The 26,344-nt window shown below is 47.3% G+C and overlaps 1 protein-coding gene across 6 annotated transcripts in view; it reads right to left on the bottom strand.

Moving 5' to 3' along the window:
- Positions 1-26,344, bottom strand: part of MTMR1 (myotubularin related protein 1) — a 63,894-nt gene that overhangs the window by 18,764 nt on the left and 18,786 nt on the right. For all 6 annotated transcript variants that reach the window (XM_049644436.1, XM_049644435.1, XM_049644437.1 and 3 more), the window contains 9 exons: positions 23,178-23,253; positions 20,525-20,619; positions 19,785-19,892; positions 17,187-17,288; positions 16,783-16,866; positions 15,595-15,744; positions 14,469-14,657; positions 4,100-4,285; positions 3,462-3,668 (listed from right to left, as the gene is read on the bottom strand). In XM_049644436.1, coding sequence (XP_049500393.1) covers positions 3,462-3,668; positions 4,100-4,285; positions 14,469-14,657; positions 15,595-15,744; positions 16,783-16,866; positions 17,187-17,288; positions 19,785-19,892; positions 20,525-20,619; positions 23,178-23,223 — 1,167 coding nt within the window. In that variant the 5' untranslated portion in view covers positions 23,224-23,253. The remainder of the gene's footprint in view (positions 1-3,461; positions 3,669-4,099; positions 4,286-14,468; positions 14,658-15,594; positions 15,745-16,782; positions 16,867-17,186; positions 17,289-19,784; positions 19,893-20,524; positions 20,620-23,177; positions 23,254-26,344) is intronic.

The raw sequence follows: 26,344 nt of genomic DNA, 5'->3' as shown, positions 1-26,344 counted from the left end.
ATGGGTATCCGGGGGCCACAAAGGAACAAGTGGCCAACGTAGGATGGGGTAGAGAGGGGACAAGGAAGGAAAGTCACAGTCACGGAGGAGGTGTCATTTGAGATAAACCATGAAGGATGGAAGGAGGTGCCTGCTTTCCGGCTGGCCAGAGGTACATTATAGTAGAAGCAGTGGGAACATGGAGGGGGGGATGCCAAGGGCACCGTAAGTAGCTGGACATGAGGAAAGGTGGCAGGGGGTGGGTTGGGGGGCGAAACAAGGCTGGAAAGGTGGACTAGACCAGATCACCAAGGGCCTCAAATGTTGAGCTGAGGAGTTTGCCCACAACCCCACAGGCCACGGGAGGGCTCGGAGAGATTCACAGTGGGCAGCAGCAGATGGGCTTCTTGGAACACTCCATCTGGCTGTAGCAAGGACAAGGATTGGAAGGGGACACAGGTGATAGAGAAACTAGTTAGGCTGCCATCATAGCCCCAAGGGAGATGGGCAGGCTAGAAGGAAGGGGGCATCAGTGGCACTGAGGACATGGCAGATTGGAAATACACATATTTAAAGATGAGGGACCAGTCGGGATCACTGAGGTATTAGGCATGCAGAGAAAAGAGAAATGATCTGAGAACTGAGCCCCAGGCCTGCCCCTCAACACCACGAGGCTGGGGAGAGAAGGAGGACCAGAAGACTAGAGGAAATTCAAAAGGCTAGAGAGACCTAGAAGCCAAGGGAAGAAAAACAGTTTCCAGAAGAAGGGAAGAACCAACAGCCTCCAGTGCGCAGGCCAAATAAGAGAAGGACTTGGCAAAGTGGCAGTCATCGGTGGTGGTGACAAGCAGCTTCGGGCTGGAGTGGGTGTTGTGAGGAGAAAGCCTGGTGAAGTGAGTTCAACATAGCCTGAAAGGAAACAGCAGCAGTAGGTACAGACTACAGCTCTGAGGGGCTTTGTTGCAGAGGGGGCAGGTATCTGCTGTGACAGATGGAGGGGGAAGTCGGGTCAAGAGAGGGATAAATAGTGGCAGGTTTCTAGACCAGTAGGACCCCTCTAGGCAAGAGGGGAAATGGAGGCAGGTCGGTGGCAGGTTAGAGAGTGGTCCGGGAAAAGGTCCAGGAGGTAGAAGATGGAACAGGGGGGCAAGGACAGAAGTTGGCCTCAGACAGGAGCTTAGACAGAACTCAAGGGAAGGGAGAGTAGAGGGAGGCAGCAAGAAGGTGGCTGCAGGATGGAAACTGCTGTGTGGATGCCGGTTCAATCCTCAATGGTTGGGTGACCTCGGTCAGATAACTTCTACTCCTGAAATGTCAGTTCCCTCCAACTGCCAGTTATAGCAGCTGCCGCTCAGGGTCATTATAGGATTGAAGCAGATGATACGTGCCACAGTGCTGGATACACAGTGCCGCTCAGTAAAGTGAAGCCATTAACAATCCTAGGATCTCACTACCATGGCGAACCCCAGCGTCAGCAAGTAGGGATGGGAGAACGTGTGCATGTGCCCTGACGCGTGCTGTGCAGGGCCGCTACTGGAGTCTCAGTAGGTGGCCTTTAGCACTGCCCACCTAGTCAAGGGCCCCTGCCGGCCTCCTGTCTTCCAGGACACACAGTGTGGAGAGGAAAGGTGGAACAGAATGCCCTGGGAGCCTTCAGAGATGGTCAGATGCAAACATTGGGGAAAACTCCACACTCTCTCCTCTCCCAGGGAGAAGGAACAAAGGAGTTCGCGATGATGTTTAAAATAAGCACAGGATCTAAAAGGTACCCAGCACGGGCCAGGCCCTGTCTGAGCACCTGATGTACACAAACTCCCCTCCTCTGTACAACACTCCACTTTGAGAAGGGAACCAAGGCGCAGACAGGGAAGGCATGTAGCTGAGGACCGGACAACAGCCCCCAAAGGGCATGTGGTTCAAAGCCTGTGGAACTTCCTTTCCCTCTCCTCATGGACAGTGCACTTGGTACCCCGTGGTGGGAGCCACTGAAGCTCTCCACTGCCTGTCCTGCTTTCCAGAAGTGGATCTGAATGTGGCTTCAGGGAGTTTTCCAATGCACAGTTAAGATGAATCCCCAATGGCTTAATGACCGAGAAGGACGAGGAACAGCCATTAGGACTAAAGCACAAAAATATGTACCAGATGATGGGGGCACCCAGTTGGCTCAGTCAGTTAAGCATCCAACTTCAGCTCAGGTCAGGATCTCACAGTTCATGGGATCGAGCCCCACGTCGGGGTCCATGGTGACAGTTCAGAGCCAGTTTCAGATCCTCTGTCCCCCTTTGTCTCTGCTCCTCTCCCACTTGAGCTCTCACTCTTAAAATAAACAAATTTAAAAACAAAAGAACACCTACCAGATGACCCAGTAATTCCACTAAAAGGGAAATACCCAAGTGTGAAAGCAGGCTGTTATGGGCTGAATTTTGTACTGCCCCAGTTCCTGTCTTGAAGCCCTAACCCCCAGGGCCTCAGAATGTGACTATATGTGGAGATAGGGTCCGTAAAGAGGTGATTAAAGGGAGGGTGGCAGGGTGGGAGGGTAGGCCCTAATCCAATCTGACTGGTGTCCTTTTAAGGAGAGGAAATTTAGACACAGAGACACCAGAGAGGTGCACACAGAGGAAAGGCCACATGGAGACAGAGTGAGAAGACGGCCGCTTACAAGCCAAGAAGAGGGGGCTCAGGAGAAACCAACCCTACCAGAACCTTGACCTTGGACTTCTGGCCTCCAGAACTGTGAGACAATACATTTCTATTGTCTAAGCTACTCAGTTTGTGGTACTGTGTATGGCAAAACTTGTAGGTCAATGTTCATAGCAGCATTATTCACAATAGCGTACTGCTGGAAATAATTCAAGCATCCACCAACATAAATGAATAAACAAAATGTGGTCTATCTATACAAGGGAATGCTATTCAGCTATGAAAAGGAATGAAATTTTTACATAGGCTAGAATATGGATAAGCCTTAAAACCAGTGTGTTTAATGAAATAAGCCAGTCACAGAAAAACAAATATTATAGGATTCCACTTATATGAGGTACGTAGAACAGGCAAATTCAGAAAGATAGAAAGCAGGTTAGTGATTGTCAGGGGCTGGGGGAGAAGGGAGATGAGAAGTGACTACTTAATGGGGTGGAGAAATGTTCTGGAACTAGACAGAAGTAGGGGTTGCACAACGTTGTGAATGTACTAAATGCCACTGAGCTGTATGTCTGAAGATAGCTAATTCTGTTATATGAATTTTGCCTCATTTATGTAAAAAAAAACATACCTACACTAAAAAAAATTCTAAAAAACAGAGTGCCCTACCAAAAAACATACAATGCTGAGGGGCCCATCGTCTTCCATTATGGTGACTCAGGTCAGACACAGAGAACCCACAAGTGTGTACGTGTGTGTGTGTGTAGATGTGTGGTGTGTGTGATACGCACATGCATGGGAAAGAACAGTCAAGCACATACCTCACTGTCTCAACTTACCAGGGCAAACCTATGTCCGAAGCTTATCCACTCCTTTTCTATGAGAGCCTCAAAGCCTTTAATGGTGCGGTAATAACTGTCCAACATCAGCATAGCCAGAGAGGTCAGCTGGGCTGTTCGGTCCCAACCATCGCTGCAATGCACCACCACCGAAGTTTTCCCAGATTCTATCTTATCAGCAATTCTTACTGCCCCAGCAAGAAGCATCTTCAGAAAAGAAGGCACATTAGAGCAGGCTACATTTAATTTCTAGGACAGCATTTAATTTCCAGGACTGTGAAGAATGCTGGAAGTTCAGGTCAATAAACCAAACAATGCAATCAACTGAGGATCATTCGGAAACAGTAACATTGGGGGTGGGGGAACACCTTACATGAAGAAAAATGACAGCAGTAAATACAGTCCTTTTTTAAAGGGCCACAAAGGTCTTTAAAAACCTGATCTGAGGCAAGCATTATCCCTTTTTATGTCACAGAAGCCCTCCAACAAAGACCACCGTCTGGATACTGCCCATGGAAACTGTGACAGCAAAGATGTGCTTATTTCCAGTGTTGAGAAACCACATGGATGACCAGATTTATGGCAGGTACAGAGAGAAATCTTAACCAGAAAGCGTGTAAAGGACCAGCCCACTTTACCCTTATATACTCCAGCCAGTGCGTCCCATCCACGTTGGAGAGCCACCGTGCCTCATCGATTGAGGGGTACACGATCTCTTTCAGTTTACGCAGGGACTCTCTCATCACGTGAATGTTGTGGATCTCCAAGAACACAAGCTCCGCGTTGGGGTAAGCACCTTCACTTTCGTATCCTCCACCCTTGGCCTGTGAAAAACAAAAGATACATCACTTCATCTGAGTTCCCAGTTCTAGTCTTTCTAGTGCTATCACACGGAGAGCACTAAAGAAGCGACAAGCTCATCTCTTTGTAATCAGCCTCCCGATCCTCGTGGGACTCTCCCCTGGCTGCTGGAACACAGTACCCCAAACTACGGGGCTTAACACAACAGAAATGTCCTCTCACGGTTCGGAGCCCAAATCAAGGTTCTGGCAGGGCCGTGCTCCCTCAGAACCCTCTTGGGGCAGAGTCTGCATCTTCCAGGTTCTGGTCGCCCCAGGTGTTCCTGGTTTATAGACAATCACTCGAATCTCTGCCTCATCATCCCATGGCATTCCCCTTGGGTCTGTCTCTCCTCTTCTACTAAGGACCCCCACTCAGACTGGATTAGGACCCACCTGTGAATGAGGCCACATTCACAGGTACCAGGAGTTAGGGCCTCAGCATATTTTTTTATGGAGACACGATTCAACCCATAACAATCGTCCATCACCCATCATCAGTTTCTAAGCCATTAACAACTGGATCCTACTCTAGGTAAGTTAGATTTTTAAGGGTTCTCTTAGTGCTATCTGTCTGAACAGAGAAAGGTTGTACTACCACAACATTTCCGTATAATCAAACTATTTGTAAATCTCAAAACAGGGAAGTTTAAGCCACTGAAAGGAGAATGCAAATGAAACAAAAGTGGGGGATATGGCTGGCTCTTTGGTAATCTCCTAACAAAATCTGGCCTATAGTTAGCTTATATTCAACATTCAAAATCCATCCATGATGGGAATGTAGAGATATTGAAACCCTAATATATTGCCGGTGGGAATTAAAACTGTGCAGTCTCTGTGGGAAAAAGTTTGGTGGCTCCTCAAATTTAAACACAGAATTACCACGTAACCCAGCGGTTCTACTCCCACCGAAGACAGGTACTGCAACAAAAACCTGTACGTGAAACACCACAGCGGCGCTATTCACCATAGCCAAAACCTGGAAGCAAGCCAAATGTGCATCAGTGGGTGAATGGATCAACGAAAGGTGGTCTCTGCATACCGTGGAACATCACACAGCGACACAGAGGAATGAAGTACCTTAAAAACATTACACTGACTGAAAGAATCCGGGCCCCAAAGACCACGTATTGTAGGATTCCATTTATATGAAAGGTCCAAAACAAGGAAATCTATACAGACAGGAAGTCAATACGCAGTTGACAGGGGCTGGGGGGAGGGGAGAATGGGCAGCAGCTGCCAGTGGGCACAGGGTTTCTATTCGGGTCTATGAAAGCATTCTGGGGTTAGACAGTGGGGACTGTCGCACAAAACTGTGACTATTATCAGAAATCATTGAATTGTGAACTCTGGAATGGTTAAAATAGCCTGAGTAACAGTATAGGAACTTTATCTCCGAAACACATCATAAGTGCATCTGTGAACCCAAAGACCACATTCTTCAGTTAGGCTCCAACCACCATCTGAGCAGGTATTACGCCTGGCCTGGAGCGAAATGCTGGGGTGACAATTATGAACAAGCAGAGACCCTGGTCCTCCAGGCACTCAAAATCCGGCAGGGTACGCAGGTGAGGAGAGGGCACATGCAGCACAGGGGGGCAAGTGCTTTGCTGCTGGAGAGCACAGGGTACACTGGGCATGCACGGCCAGGCCCGAGAGGCTCCCAGGGGAACAGAAGAAAACACAAGTCAGGAAAGCTTTGCCGTGTGGAGGAAGGTCAAGAATACACAGGGCAGAGGGGCCATGGTGTGTGGATGCCCAGAGATAGGGGAGGACACGGCTTCCCGAGATGCAGGCAAGTTCAGCTGAGAGGGCCCCACGGCAGTGGGGAGAGCAGCATGAGACTTGGCCCAGGGCCGGATGGCATTGGCAAGGGGAGGGCCAGACTGCACACAAGTGTGGGGAGGGTACCACCAGACTTGCGCTGTGGAGTCCGCACTGACTGCGCTGGGTGGAAGGGCCTGGAGGAGGCTGGGACCCCCACGGGTAGACCAGCTCAGAGATGGGCACTCATGTGGCTGAGAGAATCCCGGTGCAAGCAGCAGGGCAGACAGACGCACCTGACTGGAGATATTTAGGGGGCAACAGAAGTAGGACATGAGGAGGCCGGGACACCGATGGCTCCAGGCTGGGTGACCCAAGAGTTGGTGAAACCATTTCCTGAGATACAGACTATTACAGAACAGATCGAGCATTCAGCTGTGTGTGTAGTGAACGTAAGATGCCTGGGAGAAATGTAAATAGAAGAGTCTATGGGCAGCAGGTCTGGAGCTCAGAAGACAGGTCTGAGCTGTGGCCAGCAATTCAAAGTCACGGGCATTTGCAGGATACTGGAGGACAGGGGACTGGCATGTTTAAGGACATGCATCCAAGGACAGAGTGTAAGCGAAGACAGAAGCATAGGCCAGAAGCCTGAAGAAGGCCAACATTTAAGGCACATAAAACAAAAGGGATGGAGAAGAGCAGCCAGAGACCAGAGGAAAAAGAAAAAGGGAACAAGTACTGAACTATGTCAAAAGGTTGAGAAGGCAAGGAAAATAAGAGCTGGAAAATATGCACTGGATTTTGTGATGAGGAAGTACTGGGTGAGCACAGAGACGGGATGAGCTAGTCTCACGGCGTGAGGGGCAAGTGAGCAATGGGGCAGCAAGAAAACCCCTCCGAGACGTCCGTGTGTAAAGGGCAAGAAAATGGCAGTGCCAGCTGGAAGGGGACAGTGACAGTGGTTGGAGAGCTTATCTGTGTAGATGGGAAAGGCTTCATGGCAAGGAGGGCAGAGAGGAAGGCACCCCTCCACCATTACAGGAGGCTTCCATGGTTGGCAGTACAAGGTAGTTTCTGGATACGGTGGCAGGAGGGGAGAGTGGTCCTGAGGGTTGGTTTGTCCTCTGTGCAGAAGGGCAAGGTTAGGGGGCGCCTGGGTGGCTCAGTCAGTTAAGCGTCCGACTTCGGCTCAGGTCATGATCTCGCAGTTCGTGTGTTCGAGCCCTGGGTCTAACTGTCTGTGCGGACAGCTCAGAGCCTGGAGCCTCCTTTCAGAGTCTGCGTCTCCCTCTCTCTCTGCCCCTCCCCCGCTCACCCTCTGTCTCTCTCAAAAATAAATAAAAATGTTAAAAAAATTTAAAAGAAAAAGAAGAAGGGCAAGGTTAGCTACCGAGGATGAATGGGGTGGGGCAGGGTCATGTATTAGAAAAGAGTCATAAATGGGCTGAAGTGGTCTCTGGAGAGCCTAGGGGATCGGGAGGAGGGACTTCCAAGCACCACCGAGGGCCTCAGAGGCTGGAGAATTCCAGCGTGAATCTGGAGTGGTTCCAACCTGCACGTTGTGAGCCTCTGTTCTCACGGCACATTCGGCAGTCTGGGGTGCTGGCAGGACAAACACGGGCAGGAGAACTGAACTGGGCCGGGTGGGGTGCCAAAGTTGCTAGTGGGCCAAGGTGTTGGCCGGAGGACAGTAGGCAGGACAGCCTAAGGAGGCCAGGGCTAAGAGGGAGCCAGGAGGCTCTAGGGACAGGCTGTGGAACAACCTGGCACAAGAGGCTGAGGTCCGAGAAGATAGGCTGCATCTAAAAAGTCAGAAGGCAAGTCGTTCCGGGGAAGACAGGACTGTAGGTGGCTGGCTGAAAGCCCAGACACGGACATGGGAGCAGGTGCTAAGTAGGAGATAAAGTTTGCAAGTGGCAAATGTGACTGGCAGGAAAAGAATTTCATATATTTGGATGCCAGCTATACTTCAAGTTATTCCACAGAATTATAGGAGACGCTTTCGCTTCAAGGAAACACTTTGGAACACCCACTATGGACAAAGCAGTCTGGAGCACAGCCCTGCCTCCATGACATAATCATCTTTTCTTAAAAAAATAACCTAAGCATCCAATGAAAATACTGCCGGTTAAGGTAGTAACAGCATAGAATGGAGGTTAAAGGCGCAGGCTTTGGCGGTAGGGGAAATGGGCTTGTAATCCCAGCTCTGCCACCCAGATGGTTATAGGGTCCTCCCCATTTCTCTGCACCCCAACTTTCCCACCCGTGAAACCTTCAAAGCACCGCTATGCAAATTAAATGCCAATTAAATGAAGTAAAACCAGTTACAGTAATGCTAATCCACGCAAGGCTTAGTGCTTCCCACCCCACAAGATTCTTAAGCACTACGACGTGATGACCTCATCGAGCACCTTCCATGTTCGTAGCCCTGCGCCAGGTGGCCGTACTGGACCCAGTCCCCGCCTGACAGAGCCCAGAGGCCCGGGGAGGCCACTCTGTGAGGTGGTGTGCTGGGCTCAAGCTGATCCAGCACTTCAGCACGGAGGAAGCACGTGCTAAGGAGGAGAACCAGGAGAAGCTTTTTAAAGGCAATTTGTTGCCCAGAAACCGATTACTAAAGACACAAATAAGACAAATGAAAATCAGGAAATGGCCTTATGGAAGAAAACGGACGCAGAGAACAGGCATCTGGAGGTCTTGACATGGAAAGGGAGGGAGGCTGAGAAGGGGTCCCACCTGTACCCCAGAACGAACAGGGGGAGGGGTTTCAGAGCATTCCGGAAGACTAGACTTTGCTGACCAGACCTCCCTGTATAGGGGCAAAGCAGGGTTCTGGGGAGAAGCCGGAGATGTTGGGACGCTGTTACCCACCGGCCCCAAGGCCAAGCTGACAGCAGTGGCGGCAGCGTCATCCCCAGCCCTCACGAGAAAGAGAAACACAAACACCCCTGGGGAGCAGCCAGCTGAAGGATGGACTCAAGTTTCTCTGGTTTCAGACCAGCTGGCCCGCACTTGGTGATGGCCTAGCAGGCTGTCAGCCCAACCGTCTGCCCATCCTCCTCAGCACGGAGGGCTCCTGCGTGACAGACCGGAAGCCTCCTAGAGGGCAGGCAACTGCCAAAGGCCAAAGGCATGAAGTGGCGGGACAGGGTCCCCACGCCCTGAGACTGCAGAGTCCACACATCTCTCTCCAAGTGTGGGCTGCATATTTGCATCCCCCAAATCCATGCACTGAAGCCCTAATCCTCAAAATGATGGTGTGAGAAGGTGCGGCCTTTGGGAGGGGATCGGGTGGTGACGGGGGAGCCCTCATGAAGGCATCAGTGCTCTTTTAAGAGACAGAAGAGAGAGTGCCTCTTTCTGCTCTCGGCAGTGTGAAGACACAGCAAAAAGGTGGCTATCTACAAGTCAGGCAGATACTGAGTCTGCTATTACCGTGACCTTGGACTTCCCAGAATCCACAGCTGAGAGAAGAAATGTCTGTTGTTCATAGGCCACCCAGCCTACGATATTTTGTTGGAGCACTCTGAGCTAAGACTCCTCTCACTCCCAGTTCTCCTGCTGGACACTCCTCCTCTCCTGGCATCTAGGACGGGCCGCTCCCTCCCTCCTTGGGGTCTCCTCCCACCACTTGAAACACCCCTTCCTCCCTTAATCCGTCTCCTGTCCTCCACAGATGGCTCGCACAACCTGGACTCCTTTGGTGACCTCACCCCTGCCTGCCCCCAGCTTGTAACCACCACCTAGCATGCTACTGGGCCCCAACCCTAACGTTCAACCTGACCTTTCGCTGAGCTCCACAGCATTCTCTTCCCCACACAAGCTCCACAAATGCAACAGTTAAAACTAAATTCCTTCCCCCCATTTTCACTCTCTCAAGGAACAATCAGACTTCAAAACCCTTTGGTGACATCACAGTGGTTCCACAATGGAGTCTGGACTTTTGAAATTAACATACAATGTGACCTGTCATCAGATCCCCTACATGGCAACTATCCACTGAGAGATGAACCCAACCCGACCCACCGACCCCTGACCCCTCGTTCCAGCCATGGAGCAGCTATTGTGTCCTAGCTGGGTTCTGGGGGTCCTCACAACAGTCCCTTCCCTGCCACCATGGACCCAACAGCCCAGCTGCTAGCTATGCACTGAGTGAGGAAGTGCTACCGTGCTCAGAGCTACAAAATGTGCCAGGCGCCACAGCGCAGGGGGAGCTCCGCTCATCTGGAAAGACCTCCCCGAGGAAGTGACACTTGAAGTGTCATCTCAAGGATGGGGGAGTGCTTAGCTGTGGGGGCGAAGGCTCTGAGGGGACACTGGGACCCACTATGGGAACTGAAAGCAGCAGCACACAGGGGGGATGTGGCCCTGGGAGCCATGGAGATAGCAAGGAAGGGCCGGGCTGGGGGAGGGCTTTCAAGGCCCCGTTCAGGAAGTAGATGTCGCTGCCTCCACGTTATGAGACTGTGCGACACACTGAGAGCCGGACACTGAGAAGATCACTCTGGCCATGATATGGACACCACACTGCAGGGAACCCCTACACAACACTCGCAAACCACATCTCGCAGCATATGAAGGAGATTGGACACCATGACCGAGGGGGATTGACTCCAGGAACGTAAGGGGGTTGTACGAGTTTCCTAGGGCTGCACCAACAAGGTACCACAAACTAGGGGGCACAAAACAACACAGACTTATTCCCTCACACTTCCGGAGGCTAGAGGTCCGAGATCAATGTGTGTGGCAGGCTTGCTTCCCTCTGGAGGCTCTGAGGGACACTGTTGCACACCTTGCTCCGGGCTTTTGGTGGCAATGCTTGGTGCCACTTGGCATGCAGCTGCGGTGCTCCCATCTCTGTTCGGTCGTCACATGGCCACCTTCCCTGTCTGTGTCTGTCTCTATGTGGCCTTCTTACAAGGATGCCAGTCACTGGATTTAGGCACCCCCCTCCTCCAGTATGACCTCATCTTCACTAATTGCACATACAAAGACCTTATTTCCAAATAAGGTCACATTCTGAGGTTCCAAATGAACATGAACTTTTGGGTGACACTATTCAACCCACTACAATGGTCAATATACAAAAGCCAGTCGGCATAATACACCAGAGTACTAAAATGAAGAAGAAAAAAAAACACTATCATCTCGATACAGGAAAGGTCTTCGAAAATCCAATACCTTTCGTGATAAAACCACTCAAACAACTAACAACAGAAAGGAAGTTCCTTAACCCAGTAAGGGCATGTTGAAAAACCCACAGCTGATACACCCAATGATGAAAGACTGAAAGCTTTCCCCCTAAGATTAGGAACAAGACAAGGCTGACTACGTGCACCCCCTCTATCCAACATGGTACTAGACAGAGGTTCTTGCCGGGAAATTAGGCACGAAGAAGAAATAAAAGGCATCCAGATCGGAAAGGAAGAAGTAAAGCAGCTCTGCTTGCAGGTGACATGATATTACATGCAGAAGAGTTAACCAGGACCTAGACAGATAAATGTCCTTGCTCACTTCTGAGACACCACACCACTACAGTTAAGATCATCGTAGACATGTGGTTTGCTGTCCTGCTTCCGTGTCTTCCACGTGACATCACACACAGCGGGCCGCCCTTGCTCTCTTGGATGTTTAGAAGAGTGCCTCTGTGAGTACAGAATTTCTCGGCCTTCTCGTTGCCCTGGGATAGTGCTGCGACATCACAGACAGGTGGAAAGATGGATGGGGTTAATGACACACCAGTTAAGGGAGCATGGGGAGCTAATTATGAATGACCCCCTGTGGGAGGCTGAAAAACACTCCCTCCCACCCCCGGATATCTACATCAAATCCTGGGTGATTGTGAATGTGACCTCTTTTAGAAAAAGGGTCTTTGACTCATAAAGTCAAGGATCTTGAGATGAAGAGACCATCTGGATTATCTTGGGCGAACCCTAAAAGCCATCAAAGGTACCCTCAGAAGACAGAGGGGGGAAGACACAGACACGTGGATGAGAAGCCCCTGTGAGAGCCGAGGGAGAGATGGATGCACTGTGGCTACACACACAGAGCAGCCTCCAGGGGCTGGAAGGGGCAAGGAACAGACTCTCCCCTGAAGCCCTTAAGAGGGATCACAGCCCCGGCAGCTTGCAGACTTCTGTCCTCTCGGACTGTGAGAGAAGAAACTTGTGTTGTCGTAAACCACCCAGGTGTTTGTGCTAATATGCACAGGGCCTCGGGCAACTCCTCTCCTGCCCATCTCCTTCCCCGGCCCGTTCCTCTGCCAGTCTTGTCCATATCCATAACTGGCACCACCAGTCATCCACCCCACCCCTCCCGCCCCCCGGTCATACAACTGGGGTGGCAAGTTCATGGGCATCACGTACTGTGGCCGCTACACACATCCTTCTCAGTTTTCATGCTTACGTCTCCCATCTTGCAGAAGACGCGCCTGGGGCTTACGGCGAGGTCAGTAACCTGGCCAGGGTGCAAGGGCACCAAGGGCAGAGCCTGGAGGAAAAGCCAAGCAAAACGGATTGGGAAGGCAAGGGTTCTCATGGCCCCACCTCTCAGGCCAATTTGGACACACTGAAGCCATTACCTGGGGGATGGCTGAGCAAAGATGTCAACCAGGCAAGTGGATTGAAATGCTGTCACGACTTCAGGAGGGATCAGGGTGACATGGAAATCCGGTGTCAAATTCAACATACAGAGGGTGTCTGGAGTCACGGCATCGGAGAAAAAGGCCCCGGGGAGATGGTGAAAAGTAGAAAAGGGGAGCCCGTATGGAGTTCAGGAAGCACCACCATTTGGAGGTTAGGAACGGGGGGAGGGGCTAGTGAAGGAGACTGAGCAGCCCAGGCTGGAGAGAGATCCAGGGGCCGAGATGTCACGAAGGCCAAGCGGACAGAGCATTTTCCTCTGAGGTCAGGAATGGGGATGGCTAACACGAACCCAAATGCTCTCTCTGGGACAGGCCCTGTCCCAGGCCATTTACAGCACTTCCTTCACGTTGACTCCAGGAAGTAGGCGTACCACCAGTCTCATTTTAGAGACGAGGCAATTGTGGTCTAGAGGGATGAAGTCGCTGCCCAGGGTCATGAAGCAAATAACCGTGCTCCTTTGACCCTCCCTCAGAGCACGCTTTATGTTCTCCATGCCACACTGGATGCCACTTGGCACACTACGTGACTGCTTGCTCAGCGTCTCTCCCCAGTGCCTAGCAAGCCCTGACACACAGCAGGCACCCAAGGACTGAGGGAAAATGCCATGTCCGATGCCCTGTTTGACCTACAAAGGAGAAGGTAATGGCTTCTCTCAAGAGTGAGCAGAGGAGGCATGAGGTAGGGGTTTTGGAGATCATGGTCAATGACAGAATAATCACCATAGCAAGAACCGGCACAGACTGCCAAGAGAAAGACACTCCCAAGCACTGCTGAGGGGACACAGGCTGGGCATGGGGTTGGTGACCACACCCTCAGACCTCTTCCTTCATGCCAGTCTCGTGAGCGACGTGCTCTGCAACACTGTTAGATAGGGACCCGCGCCCGTCTCTTCTCACCTACCACCAAAGCCACTCAAACGCCTCCTCCTCCGTGAAGCCTTGTCCAACTTCACAAGCAGGGCTAGCCAGGCCCTCTCCTGGCCCCCCTGCATGTTGAGCTGACACCTCCTATGATACAGCACCTCGCCTGGTCCACCTTCGTATTCCCCAGCACCTGGCCCTAGTAGGTGCTCATTACATGTCTGTTACCCAAGCGTCATTTCACAAGTAAGCATGAGATGGTAAGGGCTGTCGCCACCTTCCTGATCCCTGAAAGCACTTACAGAGAGGGCCAAGTCCTCTGACTGCCAGATGTACGCCTGCAGTAACACACTGTCAGAAAGTCATTCTTGGGCAACAGAAATGACGCGGTTGAGAGCCTTCCCTACTTGGAGGCCAGGTGCTGGAGGTGTGGTCTTATAGCTGTGCCTGGGTATGAAGGATCCTGCCCCCTTTGGCTGGTGGTGATCAAATGGCAGCTGTGTGCACATGCCACTGCTGCATATGATTTATGGAAACTTTGTGTATTTGCCCGGTTGGACACAGGTGACCGTGTTCTAACAGAGACCACATATGTCACAGGTTAAAGGGACTTCTAGCGGCCTCACCATCATTTCACTAAAACTTGATTCTTTAGGTGGTAATTCGCTTTCTGGGCCTTTGCTGACCTAGTGGAGCCGACAGGATTGTGGAGAAGCCATGAAAGAGACCCCACATGTAGGCCCACAGGCCACATAGCAGGGATGAACAGCTATGGGCTGCTCCGATGGAGCCCACCTTCAGGTGGGGAGGAACTCAGCAGTCTGACTGAACCGCAAAACAATCTATGGCCACTGCATTAAGAAAAGATCCACCATTTCTGCAAGTTTGTTGAGAGTGTACCTTGTTGGTATCAGCAACGCTGTTTTGTCGGGCATCGAAGATGATAAGTTTGTGAGACTGTGCATTAGCATCCATTATTGTTTGCAAGTATTTTTCATCTTCTTTGCAGCGTTTATCATTGGGACCCACAAGTGGCTGGCTGCAACGGGTAATTGTTGCCTGACTTTCTGGATGAATCCATGATAACACCTGGTGTTTATAAGCAACAAACATTAGTACAGTTCCCCTGATCACCCTGATTCCCCTGTTCCCCGATCACCACGCCTTAAAAATAAGTTCTCTCTTCAAGCACAGCTTCTTCTGCGTACTTTTCTCAAACATGATGGGTAAAACCAAGCACAGCATGATAGTGGCCATGGAACTCACTGTTTTTGAGTCAGGTTGGAAGGAGTCTGACTCGATAAGCTCCAAAAATCCCCTTCCACCACTAAAATTGTATTCTACGAAAAACAAACTAAGTCAAACTATAACTAATGTCAAGCCCCACTCCTATTTGAATGATTAGTTTTATTTTGTCTCCTAATTTAAAAACATCTTTGTATCTTAACCATCACATATGTGGCAGGATGAGGGCAAAGTGAAGACGGTCCCTTACAGGATCTGAAACTATGCCCCCAAACCTCCCATTTTCCTTAAGCGGCCAAGAGACTCGAGATTATACCCGACCACAAATGCTAAGTTCAAAAACGTTCACTTCCTCCTTGATTATGGTGAGAGGGTCACAGGTGTGTATACATATGTTCGATCTCATCAAGCTGTACATGTGCAGGTTTTTGTATATCAATTATACCTCAATAAAACTGGTTAAAACAATTCACCCCCTGCTGGCTCCTATGTCTACTTTTGTAATGATGTCCCTGTTGTGCAGCTATAGTATTCCACTTAGCATCTAAGAAAGCGTATTTGCTCTAAGAGGACTCATGGAAACCAGAGATGCACACAGTGTCAACGCAAGAGCACGCTTTCTTGCCACTCCTTCCTCATTTGCAGCTGCCTTTTGAGGTTTTTCAGCTAGCTGAGTTTTCCACTTTCTATTTTGTTCACTAGAGTTTTTCTGTCTTGTTCTTTCCATGTTAGATCTCATACAGTGTGTGTTTGTGCCTGAGTGATGATGTTTATCACTTACGGGGACTCTGCCTTTTGCTCGAAAGGCCGCCACTTTTGAAAGGTCATCATCTTTTACACTAGTTGGCACCACAATGACAGCAGGATAGGTGTCGCAGAGCTCATAGCTACTGTTCACTTTGGATATTTTCCAGCTCTCATTTGGCAAGCCCTGTAGCACATTAGAGAAGGCAGGGGAGGGGGGGAACAAACTTTTACACTTTCAAAAAGTACTAGGCATGAACCACATCCATTTCTTATTTTCCCCTAAAATCCATTTATAATTTGTTGTTCATTGCTACTTAAAAGTTTAAATATATATTTATCTAACATAATCCATTTCTTACCCATGTTTAAAAATGTAATGAAACAGAAGAATTTCTAAACATATTTTAAAATGGAAATTATATACTAGAATCGAATCCCATATATATTTCTTGTTGTGTTTTCTTTTTCTTAAAAGTCTATTTATGTATTTTGAGAGAGAGAGAGACAGCATGAGCAGGGGAGGAGAAAAGAGACGGAGAGAGAGAATCCCCAATATGGGGCTCAAACTCACGAAACCGTGAGATCATGACTGAGCTGAAACCAGGGGTTGGACACTCAACCAAGTGAACCACCCAGGTGCCCCTCTTGTTGTATTTTCTATATAGAATGAGGATGGTGTTGCCTTTGAAAAACCCACGAAAGTTGTTTAGGAAACAACATGTACATGAACATGTACAGAAACTTTTTACAAACATCTATAAAATAAGTAATGTAAACCACCATACCAAATATACAGTGGGGGCAAAGATTAAATGTCATGCAAACAGTCTAAGAACATCTTGAAACTGACAATGCACTGAAAACTACATAGGTATAGGAACACCACAGCATACTGATGTAGTCAGGCCACACACATCATCTGATTTAAGCCATTGGTTTGATCCTTACTCATCAACTCATCACCAGAGTATGTAATAAAACCCACCCCAGCCAATTTGCTTTGTAAACCCCTGTGCTTGTACTCCACTCGGCCTCTGGAAAAAGGACGAAGAGCAGCGTAACGAAAGGTGTGGCATCGGGAGAATGAAGAGCCTACAGGCTAAGTGAGTCACATACACAACCTGTTTCAAATGGTTTCTTCTCTGCCACATTCCTAACCTCTGAGAAAAGGGAAAAAAAAGCTCCACCCACTATTTTCGGTTCGATAAGCATCATACTTTACCTGTCTCTTATATTCAGATACAGGATCATAAACTTTCCATCCGTTTATCGGAAATTTTTCTTTGTAGTTGAATGCAAAGAGAGTCTGGATACAATACAAAATATACATGTTGGTATTTCTCTGCTATATCATATATCCAATACTAAAGCTGTTCATTCAGCTCATAGCTGAATAGATTAAGATTTCTACTTTAACCTATAAATTTTGAAGCAACAAGTTGGCAGTTTTCTTAATCGTTACACAGAAGTTACACAGAACTGACAAATTTTAAATATCCTGGTATTAGTTACAAACAGAGAAAAATGAGATGAAAGAAACCTCTGAAAAAAAGGAAAAATTAAACATGACTTTTGGACACCCACCCCCCAAATGCATGCAAAAATGGTTTATTTGGGTGTACTTACCTGCCCATTAGAAAGAGGAAATGCGTGTTTGTTGAGGTTCTCAAATATCCCAAGTTTACTCTGTTCTTCCTGTTTATAAGCAAGTCGCAAGTTCCTCATATCCTATTAAACAATTAGCAAAACTCATTTATTCAACATTTATTGAGTATCTACGAGGCAGCCACCATGCTATAATGAGATTAATCATGTTAGATATTGCTTCTACTAACAAAAGCCAATGAACAGAAACACTCCCCACAAGATAAAAGCAACTGTGCAAACTGGAATAAACGGGACATGTTGGGGAAAGAACTCATCCAGATGGAACCAAGAAGGCGGCTCGTGCCTGGAAGATGTGCGACCGGGTCCTGTGCACTTACTGCTAAAGCTGTGCCCCAGAATCATCAGCTTTTAGCTGCCCGAAGAGTCGATTACAGATTTTGCACCATCCATACACCAGAAATACACCAGAGGTACTCATAGCAAGGACTCTATGTCACATAAAGACTATGTCCCTCGGTGCACTCCTTACAGAAATTATAATGCCGTTTCTCAAAATCACAGTTTCTTAAATGCCCCACCATGCAAGCTGCTGGCCGCGGGCCCGAATGCAAGCCCACAGGAGCACTCCTAGTGATGTGGCTCCGACTTTTCCCCAAGACTGCTTTGAACAGGACCCCCTGACCTTTTTAAACTTATGCCATTGATTAAACACAAAAATCTCAGTCTTCTTTAACATTACATGTAATTCGAAGATAAATATGACCACAAAGAAATTACGAGCAAGAGCAATTTGGGAAGTGATGAGGTTATTGTCGCAATGTTACTTCTAACAGAGAAGAAGGGAAAGAACTAAAATGTCCCTCAACAGGGTCTGGCTAAATAACCTATAGTACTGCTAAGGGAATACTGAAGAGATGTTAAAAACCAGAAGCAGTTCTTTCTGTACTGATGCTGAGGGCTTCCAAGACATATTGTTAAGGGGGAAAAGAAAGGGACAGAACGGTCCATGTAATATGCTACCATCTACATTTGTAAAGACCATACATACATGCTTGTGCACCCAGGATGTGCAGGGAAGTTGGAAACAGCGGGTGCCTGCACGGAGTGGAACAAGGTGGCTGGGGGTTGGGTGGACAGAGACTTACTCTTTCCTACACACACCTTTGGTACCTTTTGAATTGTGTACCACTTGTTAAAAAAGAAACAAACCCTACATCTTGGAATGCTCCCCGGCATGAGCTGAGAGGGCTGGGAGCGTGGCCCTAGTAATACTAGGCTGGAAAACATTTTAAAGCAGCTATTAGCAAATGCTCACCCCAGCCATGAAAACATCTTCTTTAAACAGCCACAAGGCACCTGCCTAAACAATGTAACTTCCTGGTGCGCCCTCCCTCCAAGCTCCTCCCGCTACAGACGTGGTAGCTCATTGAGCTCTCTCGCTATTTAGGATTGCTGAGAGAGAAAAGCATTCTCAGCAAAGGAAAGAACGCGTGCGAAGACTCCAAAGTGGCGGGGGGGGGGGGGGACGACAAGGTGGACGTGAGCAGCTAAAGGAACCGGGATGGCAAGAAGGAGGGTAGGGTGGTTGGAGAGGACACTGCAGACGGCAGTCATCCAGCTCAGACACACGGGCTTTGGGTAAATTTTCCTTCTAGCCTAAGGATGATGGCAAACTACTGGGGAGTTCTAAGAAGGGAAATGTCATGTTCCCAAAATGCAGGATCAAATCATCGCTCTGCTTTAAGTTGCACAACTGTTACACACATCTCCGCATGTGGAACCCCGGCCTGTTCTAGAAGGGCAAATGCAATTTGGCACAGGATAGCACAGCCATGTAGTGTCCATAGGGAGTCTAGTGTGCCAGCAGATTCATGATCTGCAAGAGTAAAGGATTCTTTGAAAAAGTGGGTTCAACTGCACTCTGGGGCCAACTGGAGGGAGCTGTCTTCAGAGACGTGATCGCAGCAAACAGATGGGCAGGAATGCAAACCCCGACTGTTGGAAGGGACCTTGGCGATGCTGCACAGGCTCTTTCCCAGTACTTTAGGTAGGGGCGTTAATAACGTGTGCCCCATGAGGTAAAGTATTAGGGAATAAAATATACCAGTTAAAGTGTTTCTTAAATGACCAGTCATCATTAAAGTAATCACACACATTTCTACTTAACCCAATGGAGGAAGGGTAGGAAACCAAACATAAGCACGACTCAGGTGTAAGTGCTGACACTGTGTGTTTAATCACAGAATTTATGGAATACTGCTGTTCCTTCAGGAAGTCTTTGACCATCCTCTGTTTTGAAGGGTAGTGTTAAAACAACAAACTGAAAACAGTATTGATCTCTGCTTTTCACTTGGTTTCTCTGAAATGTAACAAATAACACCAGCGGTTACAGGACCGCATTTATCAGAACACTTCAACAGAAAAGAAGAGGTTTACTTAGACTGCTTACATAGTGGTAAGAATTAGCTGATACAAGTTGTGAAGAGGCCCCTGTCCAGAAAACACTGGAGTTACTAACAGTAGCAGTTAGTTTCACTGCCCAAAGACCGTGAAGAATGCGTCAGAAAAAGCTCCAAGCTGACCGCCCCCTCTGTTTCAGCCGTGTTTGTACAATACCTTGCACACGATCTCTATACCACAGGAATTGTCCCCGTGGCTCTGTGCTCCGATCTTCTCAACTCTGCTGATCACACCAAGGGGAACATCAAGAACAAAATTCGGGTCCTGGGTTGACAAATTAAAAGGAAGACCTATCATTGTCGGTCAGCAGCGCTTTCATACTTAAAGTATTCGCTGGGTTAAAACACACATTTGTTTATGTCACATTTCCTCTTTGTCCCAACTACAAAACAAAAGTCTGATTTATAACCTGCTTTATGAAGTAGATGTTCAAGACTATAACTCAACGCCTCCCACCAGGTGTAAGTGATACTTTATTTTTGGGGGATTTTTTAGTTGTTTAATGTTTATTTATTTTTGAGAGACAGAGAAAGACAGAGCCTGAGCGGGGGGAGGGCAGAAAGAGGGACACACAGAATCCGAAGCGGGCTCCAGGCTCTGAGCTGTCAGCACAGGGCCCGATGCAGGACTTGAACCCACAAACCGTGAGATCATGACCTGAGCTGAAGTGGGATGCTTAACCGACTGAGCCACCCAGGAGCCCCTGTGACTGCTACTTTAATAGCATTTTTTCCCAGATGCACAATCTGTTTGCAAATGTGCACATGTTAAAACTTACCCTCCGGTCCTCTCAGGGTGATGGGATTTCAGGTTTCAGGGTTCTTTGTACTTTCTTCGTTATTGTTTACTTTGTTTTGAAGTGTCTTTAAAAATGAAATACCCCTTTAAAAACTTACCCTCTCCACACTTTTGAAGTACATCTTAAAGTCTGTCACTGTTAGGGTTCCAGTCACTGCTCCCACAAATGGACAAATGTACATGACGTCTTTCACTGAAAGAAAAAACCCAGAGTAGCAACTTCTGCCATAGACATGGGCTTCAATAAATCTTGAGCTTCCACGTATATATATTTGTGATGCCAGTTTTCTAGGAATTTTACATTTTTATTACATTAAATAACAACATAGCTAGTCTTCGTAAGAAAATTTCATTTTAGGGGCGCCTGGGTGGCTCAGTCGGTTGAGCGGCTGACTTCAGCTCAGGTCATGATCTCACGGTCTGTGAGTTCGAGTCCCGCGTCGGGCTCTGTGCTGACAGCTCAGAGCCTGGAGCCTGTTTCGGATTCTGTGTCTCCCTCTCTCTGACCCTCCCCCGTTCATGCTCTGTCTCTGTCTCAAAAATAAATAAATGTTTAAAAAAAAAAAAAGAAAGAAAGAAAATTTCATTTTGTAAAACAAAATTCTGATTTGTTTATTAGGGAGGCCCTTAAGTAAAGGGCCTCAAAATAAGTTACATTTTGTCATTGTTCTCCAGGTAGTTAACATTTTCCCTGAGTGATAAATTCATCATATTCAAAAACACATTAATTAAACTCTGAAGACCCTGGGCTGCTGTTTCATAAATTACTGCTACTGAGAGCTAATGCACCTGCAAAGGAAACTGTTTTACAGATGACAAAAACTAGAACCGCATCAGTGGACTGGAAAATGGCTTCTTTGCCTCAAATTACTTATCAGCTTCCATGTCGAGTTTTCTTATTGTTGATCCCAACATATTTAGCATCACTCTCAACAACATACTGGATTCCTGCGGGTTTTTGGAAGGTCACACCTGTCCCAGAGGTACCACATTCTCACCATCTTCTCTAAGTGCCACTCCACAGGAATAACAGGGGTGTACACGGCTACATAGGAGTTTCGGTGGGACCTTTAAAGGCACTAAAGTTGTCATCCAGCCAGATTCTCAAAACACTTCCATTAGACTTTTCCACAGCTCAGTATCTAACAAGCAGCGCCTGTTGTTGGGCTTAGAGGGCAAAGCGGGCAGAGTCGCTGCTTACAAACAGCCAAGCCCTAGGAGAGGCACTACACAAAAAAATCACCATTATACTATAGCCTCACAAATGCTATCATAACCCTGTGGACACAGTAAGAGCTCGGAAAAGGATCCACTCAGATCAGTAGGGAAGGAGGGGGGTGAGGAGGGATGGGGCAAAGGGAGGGAACAAGAAGAGAGCACAGAGTTGTTGGAGGTTAGCGGGGCTGGGTCAAAGCATGCAGCAAGGATGATAGCACATGAGGCCAGAGAAGACTTATTCATGAAGGTTCACAGCAGCTTTATCCGTAACAGCCGCCAAGTAGAAACAGCCCAAATATCTACCAATAGATGACTGGATAAGCAAACTGTCGTGTAGCCACACAATAGGACACTGTTTGGCAGTAAAGAGGAATGAGTGTTGACCCTTGCCACAATGTGGAAGAATATCAAACTAATTATGCTGAGTGGAAGAAACTCGACAAAAGAAGAAAATACTCAATGATTACATTTCTATAAAACCGTAAAAAATACAGTCTACAGTGCTTGGGATGGGGGAGATGGAGTGGGAGGCAGGGATTATAAAGGGCCCGAGGAAACTTCTGGGGGTGATGGATATGTTCATTATGTTGACTGTGATGATGGTTTCCCAGGTGTATAATGTGTCAAAACTCTTCATGTTGTATATTTGAAATCTGTGTGCTTTGCTGTCTAGAGAAGGAGAGGCATGATGTAATGAGCTCTGCATTTTAGTCAGATCATTACTAAAGCAGTGTGGAGGCAGGACTACAGGAACTCCCAGAGAAGGAACAGAGAGGCCAGAAGTTCCAGAAGCTAAAGACAAGAGTTTCCAAACCATGGATGGGATGGGATAAGCAGGGTCTGGAGCCACAGACCAGGATACTCAGCAGCAGTATTGTTTGGAGGTCCTGGTAGGAGAGCCCAGCTACTCAGACGTTCTTGACACAAGACGATTATACTCTGAGACTGAGCACAGTCTCTGGGAGGGCACCATGAGGAAAGAAGGGAACACTCGGCGTGGCAACTAGACTATCCAACCCACCCCGGCCATCATGAGGTGACCAGGTCATGAGCAGCCGCCCTCCCTCGCACCCACGGCACGGTGCACTGGGTTGTTAAACTGTTAAACAGTTAAAGTTACAGTTGTAACAACGTGGGGTGGCAACACACCCTCTTTTCCTTGTGATCAAACTGTACTTTCTGGAATCTCATAAGCCACTGAAATTGCTCTGCCGACTTCTCAAAACTTTATTAAAATAGGATATGGATCTTCTGTCAACATATTTTCCTTACAGTGAAGGACTGCAACAAACCATTACTTTACAGTCGGCGTCTAATCAGCCTTCGGTTCACACTCAGTTGGAACTTATAGTAGTCCTATATAGTCTTCTCTCTCTTCAGGTCATGAAGACATTAATAAGAATGAACAGACCTAGTCCCTTTGTCCTCTAATTAAATTGGTTTGGCTGATCTCCAGCATATACATCACCCGTGCTCACAAGTGCCATTTCATTTTATGGCTCCCTATAAGCAAAGTGTACTCATTATACTTACCAGTGGCCTTGATTGATTCTCCTGGAAAAAGTGGCGCTTCTTCCATCTGTGCCAGTTTATTTCCATCTCTTAGAGCCTGGCAAAAAACCAAACAGGAGTAAATCTCACTTTCCTGCTGTATACCCGGAAGAATTGCGGCGTTCTGTGCTCTTGCTACGTGGCTATAGAAGCGTGCAAAATGGACGCCCCCTCCCCTTACAAGACAATCTCAAAGCTCAGAATCACAGGACACCATGCTGCATATTCTAGCAAATTGTTACACATATTTAATTCACAGTTAGAAAGCATTAATACAGAAATGGCTTGACATGACAGATAGATACTGTAATCACTACACAGACAGCTATCATAAGGTGCCTCCAGAATTTGGAAATAAGGTCAGAAAAAGGTTACCTTCTGAGCATGAAACTAACACAAATGAAGTCAACATTAGATGTAGGTGCTTAGCTAGCTGTAGACATTCCCCACCCAGCCTATGAGCACTATCTAGTGTGAGAAACTCTGAAATCTGATCTTTAACCAGGGAGGGGGTCTCATGGCAGTAACATTAAGGAAAGCCCTGGGCTTCCGTGCTGCAGCTCAGCTACCCGTGTGTGTGCACAAAGCGTGGGGGTGGGGGGTGGCGAGTGGGCTTGTCAGTGTGTGTCCCATCCAGGCTGTGAGCGCGTGCTCCCATCTGGCAGACAAGAGGATGCCCATCACTACTGTGGAGCAGGGTGTGTCCATCAGCCTTTTCTGGAATCAATGCCCTCTGCGTGGATTCCATGCTCACCAAGCAAATCGCTAATGACTTATTAGGCTTCCTGGCTACAATGATACTGGGAAAATGCTGTCTGGGATGGCTGCAGAGATACACACCCATATTCCCAAATGTCCAGATTGGCCCTGCTGCCCAACTAGCCAGTTTCTTGTGAGTGTGCTCGGATGGTGCTGGATGGCTCAGGGGAACTGAGAAAATGGTGTTCGAACTACAAAGCTATGGACAGGAGCCTGAGGGGCCTATTCCAAGTTACTGCCACCCCATGAGATGCTGCCAAGGAAACTGGTTACTTTCTCCTTAGCATCTCTGACACAATGTGTCACGAATAAGAATAAGGTGTTCAAAACCTCAGCAATTCCCAAGCCGTGTTTCATAGAGCATTAAACTCCCAGGAGATGTAGTCTTTTTTGTTTTCTTCCAAGTTTAGGTAATACTGGGTTAAAGAAAAGCTAAACTGTGTTTTTTTAAATTTTTTATTTTAGTGAGACAAGTCTTTAGCATGTTAATGCACACCGAATCAGCAAGAGGGCACTAGAGTATGCGGCATTTCCAGTACCTATTTGATCAGGGGCTGCTTTCGCGAAAAAATACTGTTAACATCGGGAGGCCACTAGTGTTCAATGGAAAACAGGTCAGACAATACTAAATTTTCAGCACAATTTTGTGAAGTAAAATTTTTAAAATGAGTATCTTTTATAATTCTAAATTATTGGAAATTCAAAACAACCATGATTTGCATAGTTATAAGAATATTTCAGTATGTTTTATTAATGGGACTTAAAGGTCAATTTAAAAACCCTATACATCGTAGTTTTATCATTGTTTTATAAAACAAAGAAAGGAAAAAAGGCAAAACATAAAAAGCAGATTCAATGCTAACTGTTGATCAGGGTATGTCTGTCCTATAGGGAGGGCACAAAATGACATGGTCCATCCTCCTTATTAAGACACACAGTTAAAATACAAATTGAGGGTCACTGTTACCTCCAAACAATTTTATTCAGTTCAATTTTTTAGTCTGGATTGGTTTTTAAAACAGTGTCAGCCAAAACTTTTAGGGACATAGAGAACTGTTAAAGGTTAAATGGAGAATTGTTAATAGAATCATTTTTATACTCACGCCCAATTTGGAAACATCTTTTATGCAATAAAGCATTAGCCAATATTTATACTTTTAAATGCCCAGTTTTAGAAATGCTAACAGCATCACCAATCTTAACAGAAGCCTTAATTTGCAAGTCTGCTTTCTCTTGTCTGAACCAGCGACTAATTTTATGACAGTTACAAAGTGAGAAAACTAGTTCAATCAATATCTAAGTTTAAAGTTACTTCAAATATTACACTATTAAAGGTTATTTTAAAGGCTAAATATTATCAACTATAAACCTAAATTCCTTAACTTATATTTAAAAATAAGTGAGGATAGGTTATTTTGAAATATATGTACTAAAGCAAGATGTTCTAATCAACTGAACCTGGAATGGGAGGGGGGGGCGGTCCGGGGTGTGGGGAGATGTGATTCACATTAAGCTTTATAACGAGCCATATCAAATACCTTAAAGTCCTCAACCCAGGACTAGCTACTAAAATGTTGCAGATGGGACACACCGGTGACTGGGAGCATTTTGAGAATGTACTAGGCTCTCAAGATAGAGGCCACGTCTCCTCTCTTCTACAGTCATGATAGATTCAGCTTGAAATACCTGTGTTATTTCTGTGAGGCATGAACGGGCTGGTGAGACAGAGTGAGACAGACCTCTCACTCACAGGAATTAAATCTGGGACATGCTTTATAATGATGGAAAAGCACCTATCAGAACAAAACAAATGATCCCACTGCTTCTGATTTTCCCATAAAAGGTTTATTTTGTACAGGAAACACATTTAGCTTCAGCATAGGAATTCAAGAGAAGAATAGTTTTTAAAGGCTCATGATTTTGTGAGTACAGTAGATTCCCTTTATAAAGCTGGTGTTAGGAAATGGGACTCACACTGGTGTTATATTAAGCTTTGACTGCAACTACGAAGTTGCACAAGACATGATTTGACCCTTGATTTATCCAACCCACGTACAGTATAATCAGAGAATGGAATATTGTGGACAAAATTTGATCTCACGCACACACCCGGGCCTCTTGGTGTCTTTGCTCCAAGTGTTGCCCAGCTGAAGAATTTCCTGTTCCAGTGACCCTGAAAGTGCAGCGGAAGGCCCACCAGCTCCCTGAGTTCGTCCCCGAGGACCCTGCCTCCGAATGGCCCGGCTCCTCTACCACCTTCCTCATCGTGAGTGTAGGCTGCTGGGTGGGCAGTGTCTGCAAGTGGCTGCACGCCAAAAGCAGTGGTTTCCAAATCAGGCACTTCAAGGTGCTTCCAGGGTCACCAAAGAAGGGTGGGCTGGGCAAAGGCA

Source organism: Panthera uncia, chromosome X (assembly GCF_023721935.1).
Source record: "Panthera uncia isolate 11264 chromosome X, Puncia_PCG_1.0, whole genome shotgun sequence".
NCBI classification, from domain to species: domain Eukaryota; kingdom Metazoa; phylum Chordata; class Mammalia; order Carnivora; family Felidae; genus Panthera; species Panthera uncia.
The sequence above is the reverse complement of the archived record's forward strand: the minus strand, read 5'-3'. Positions and strand labels throughout refer to the sequence as shown.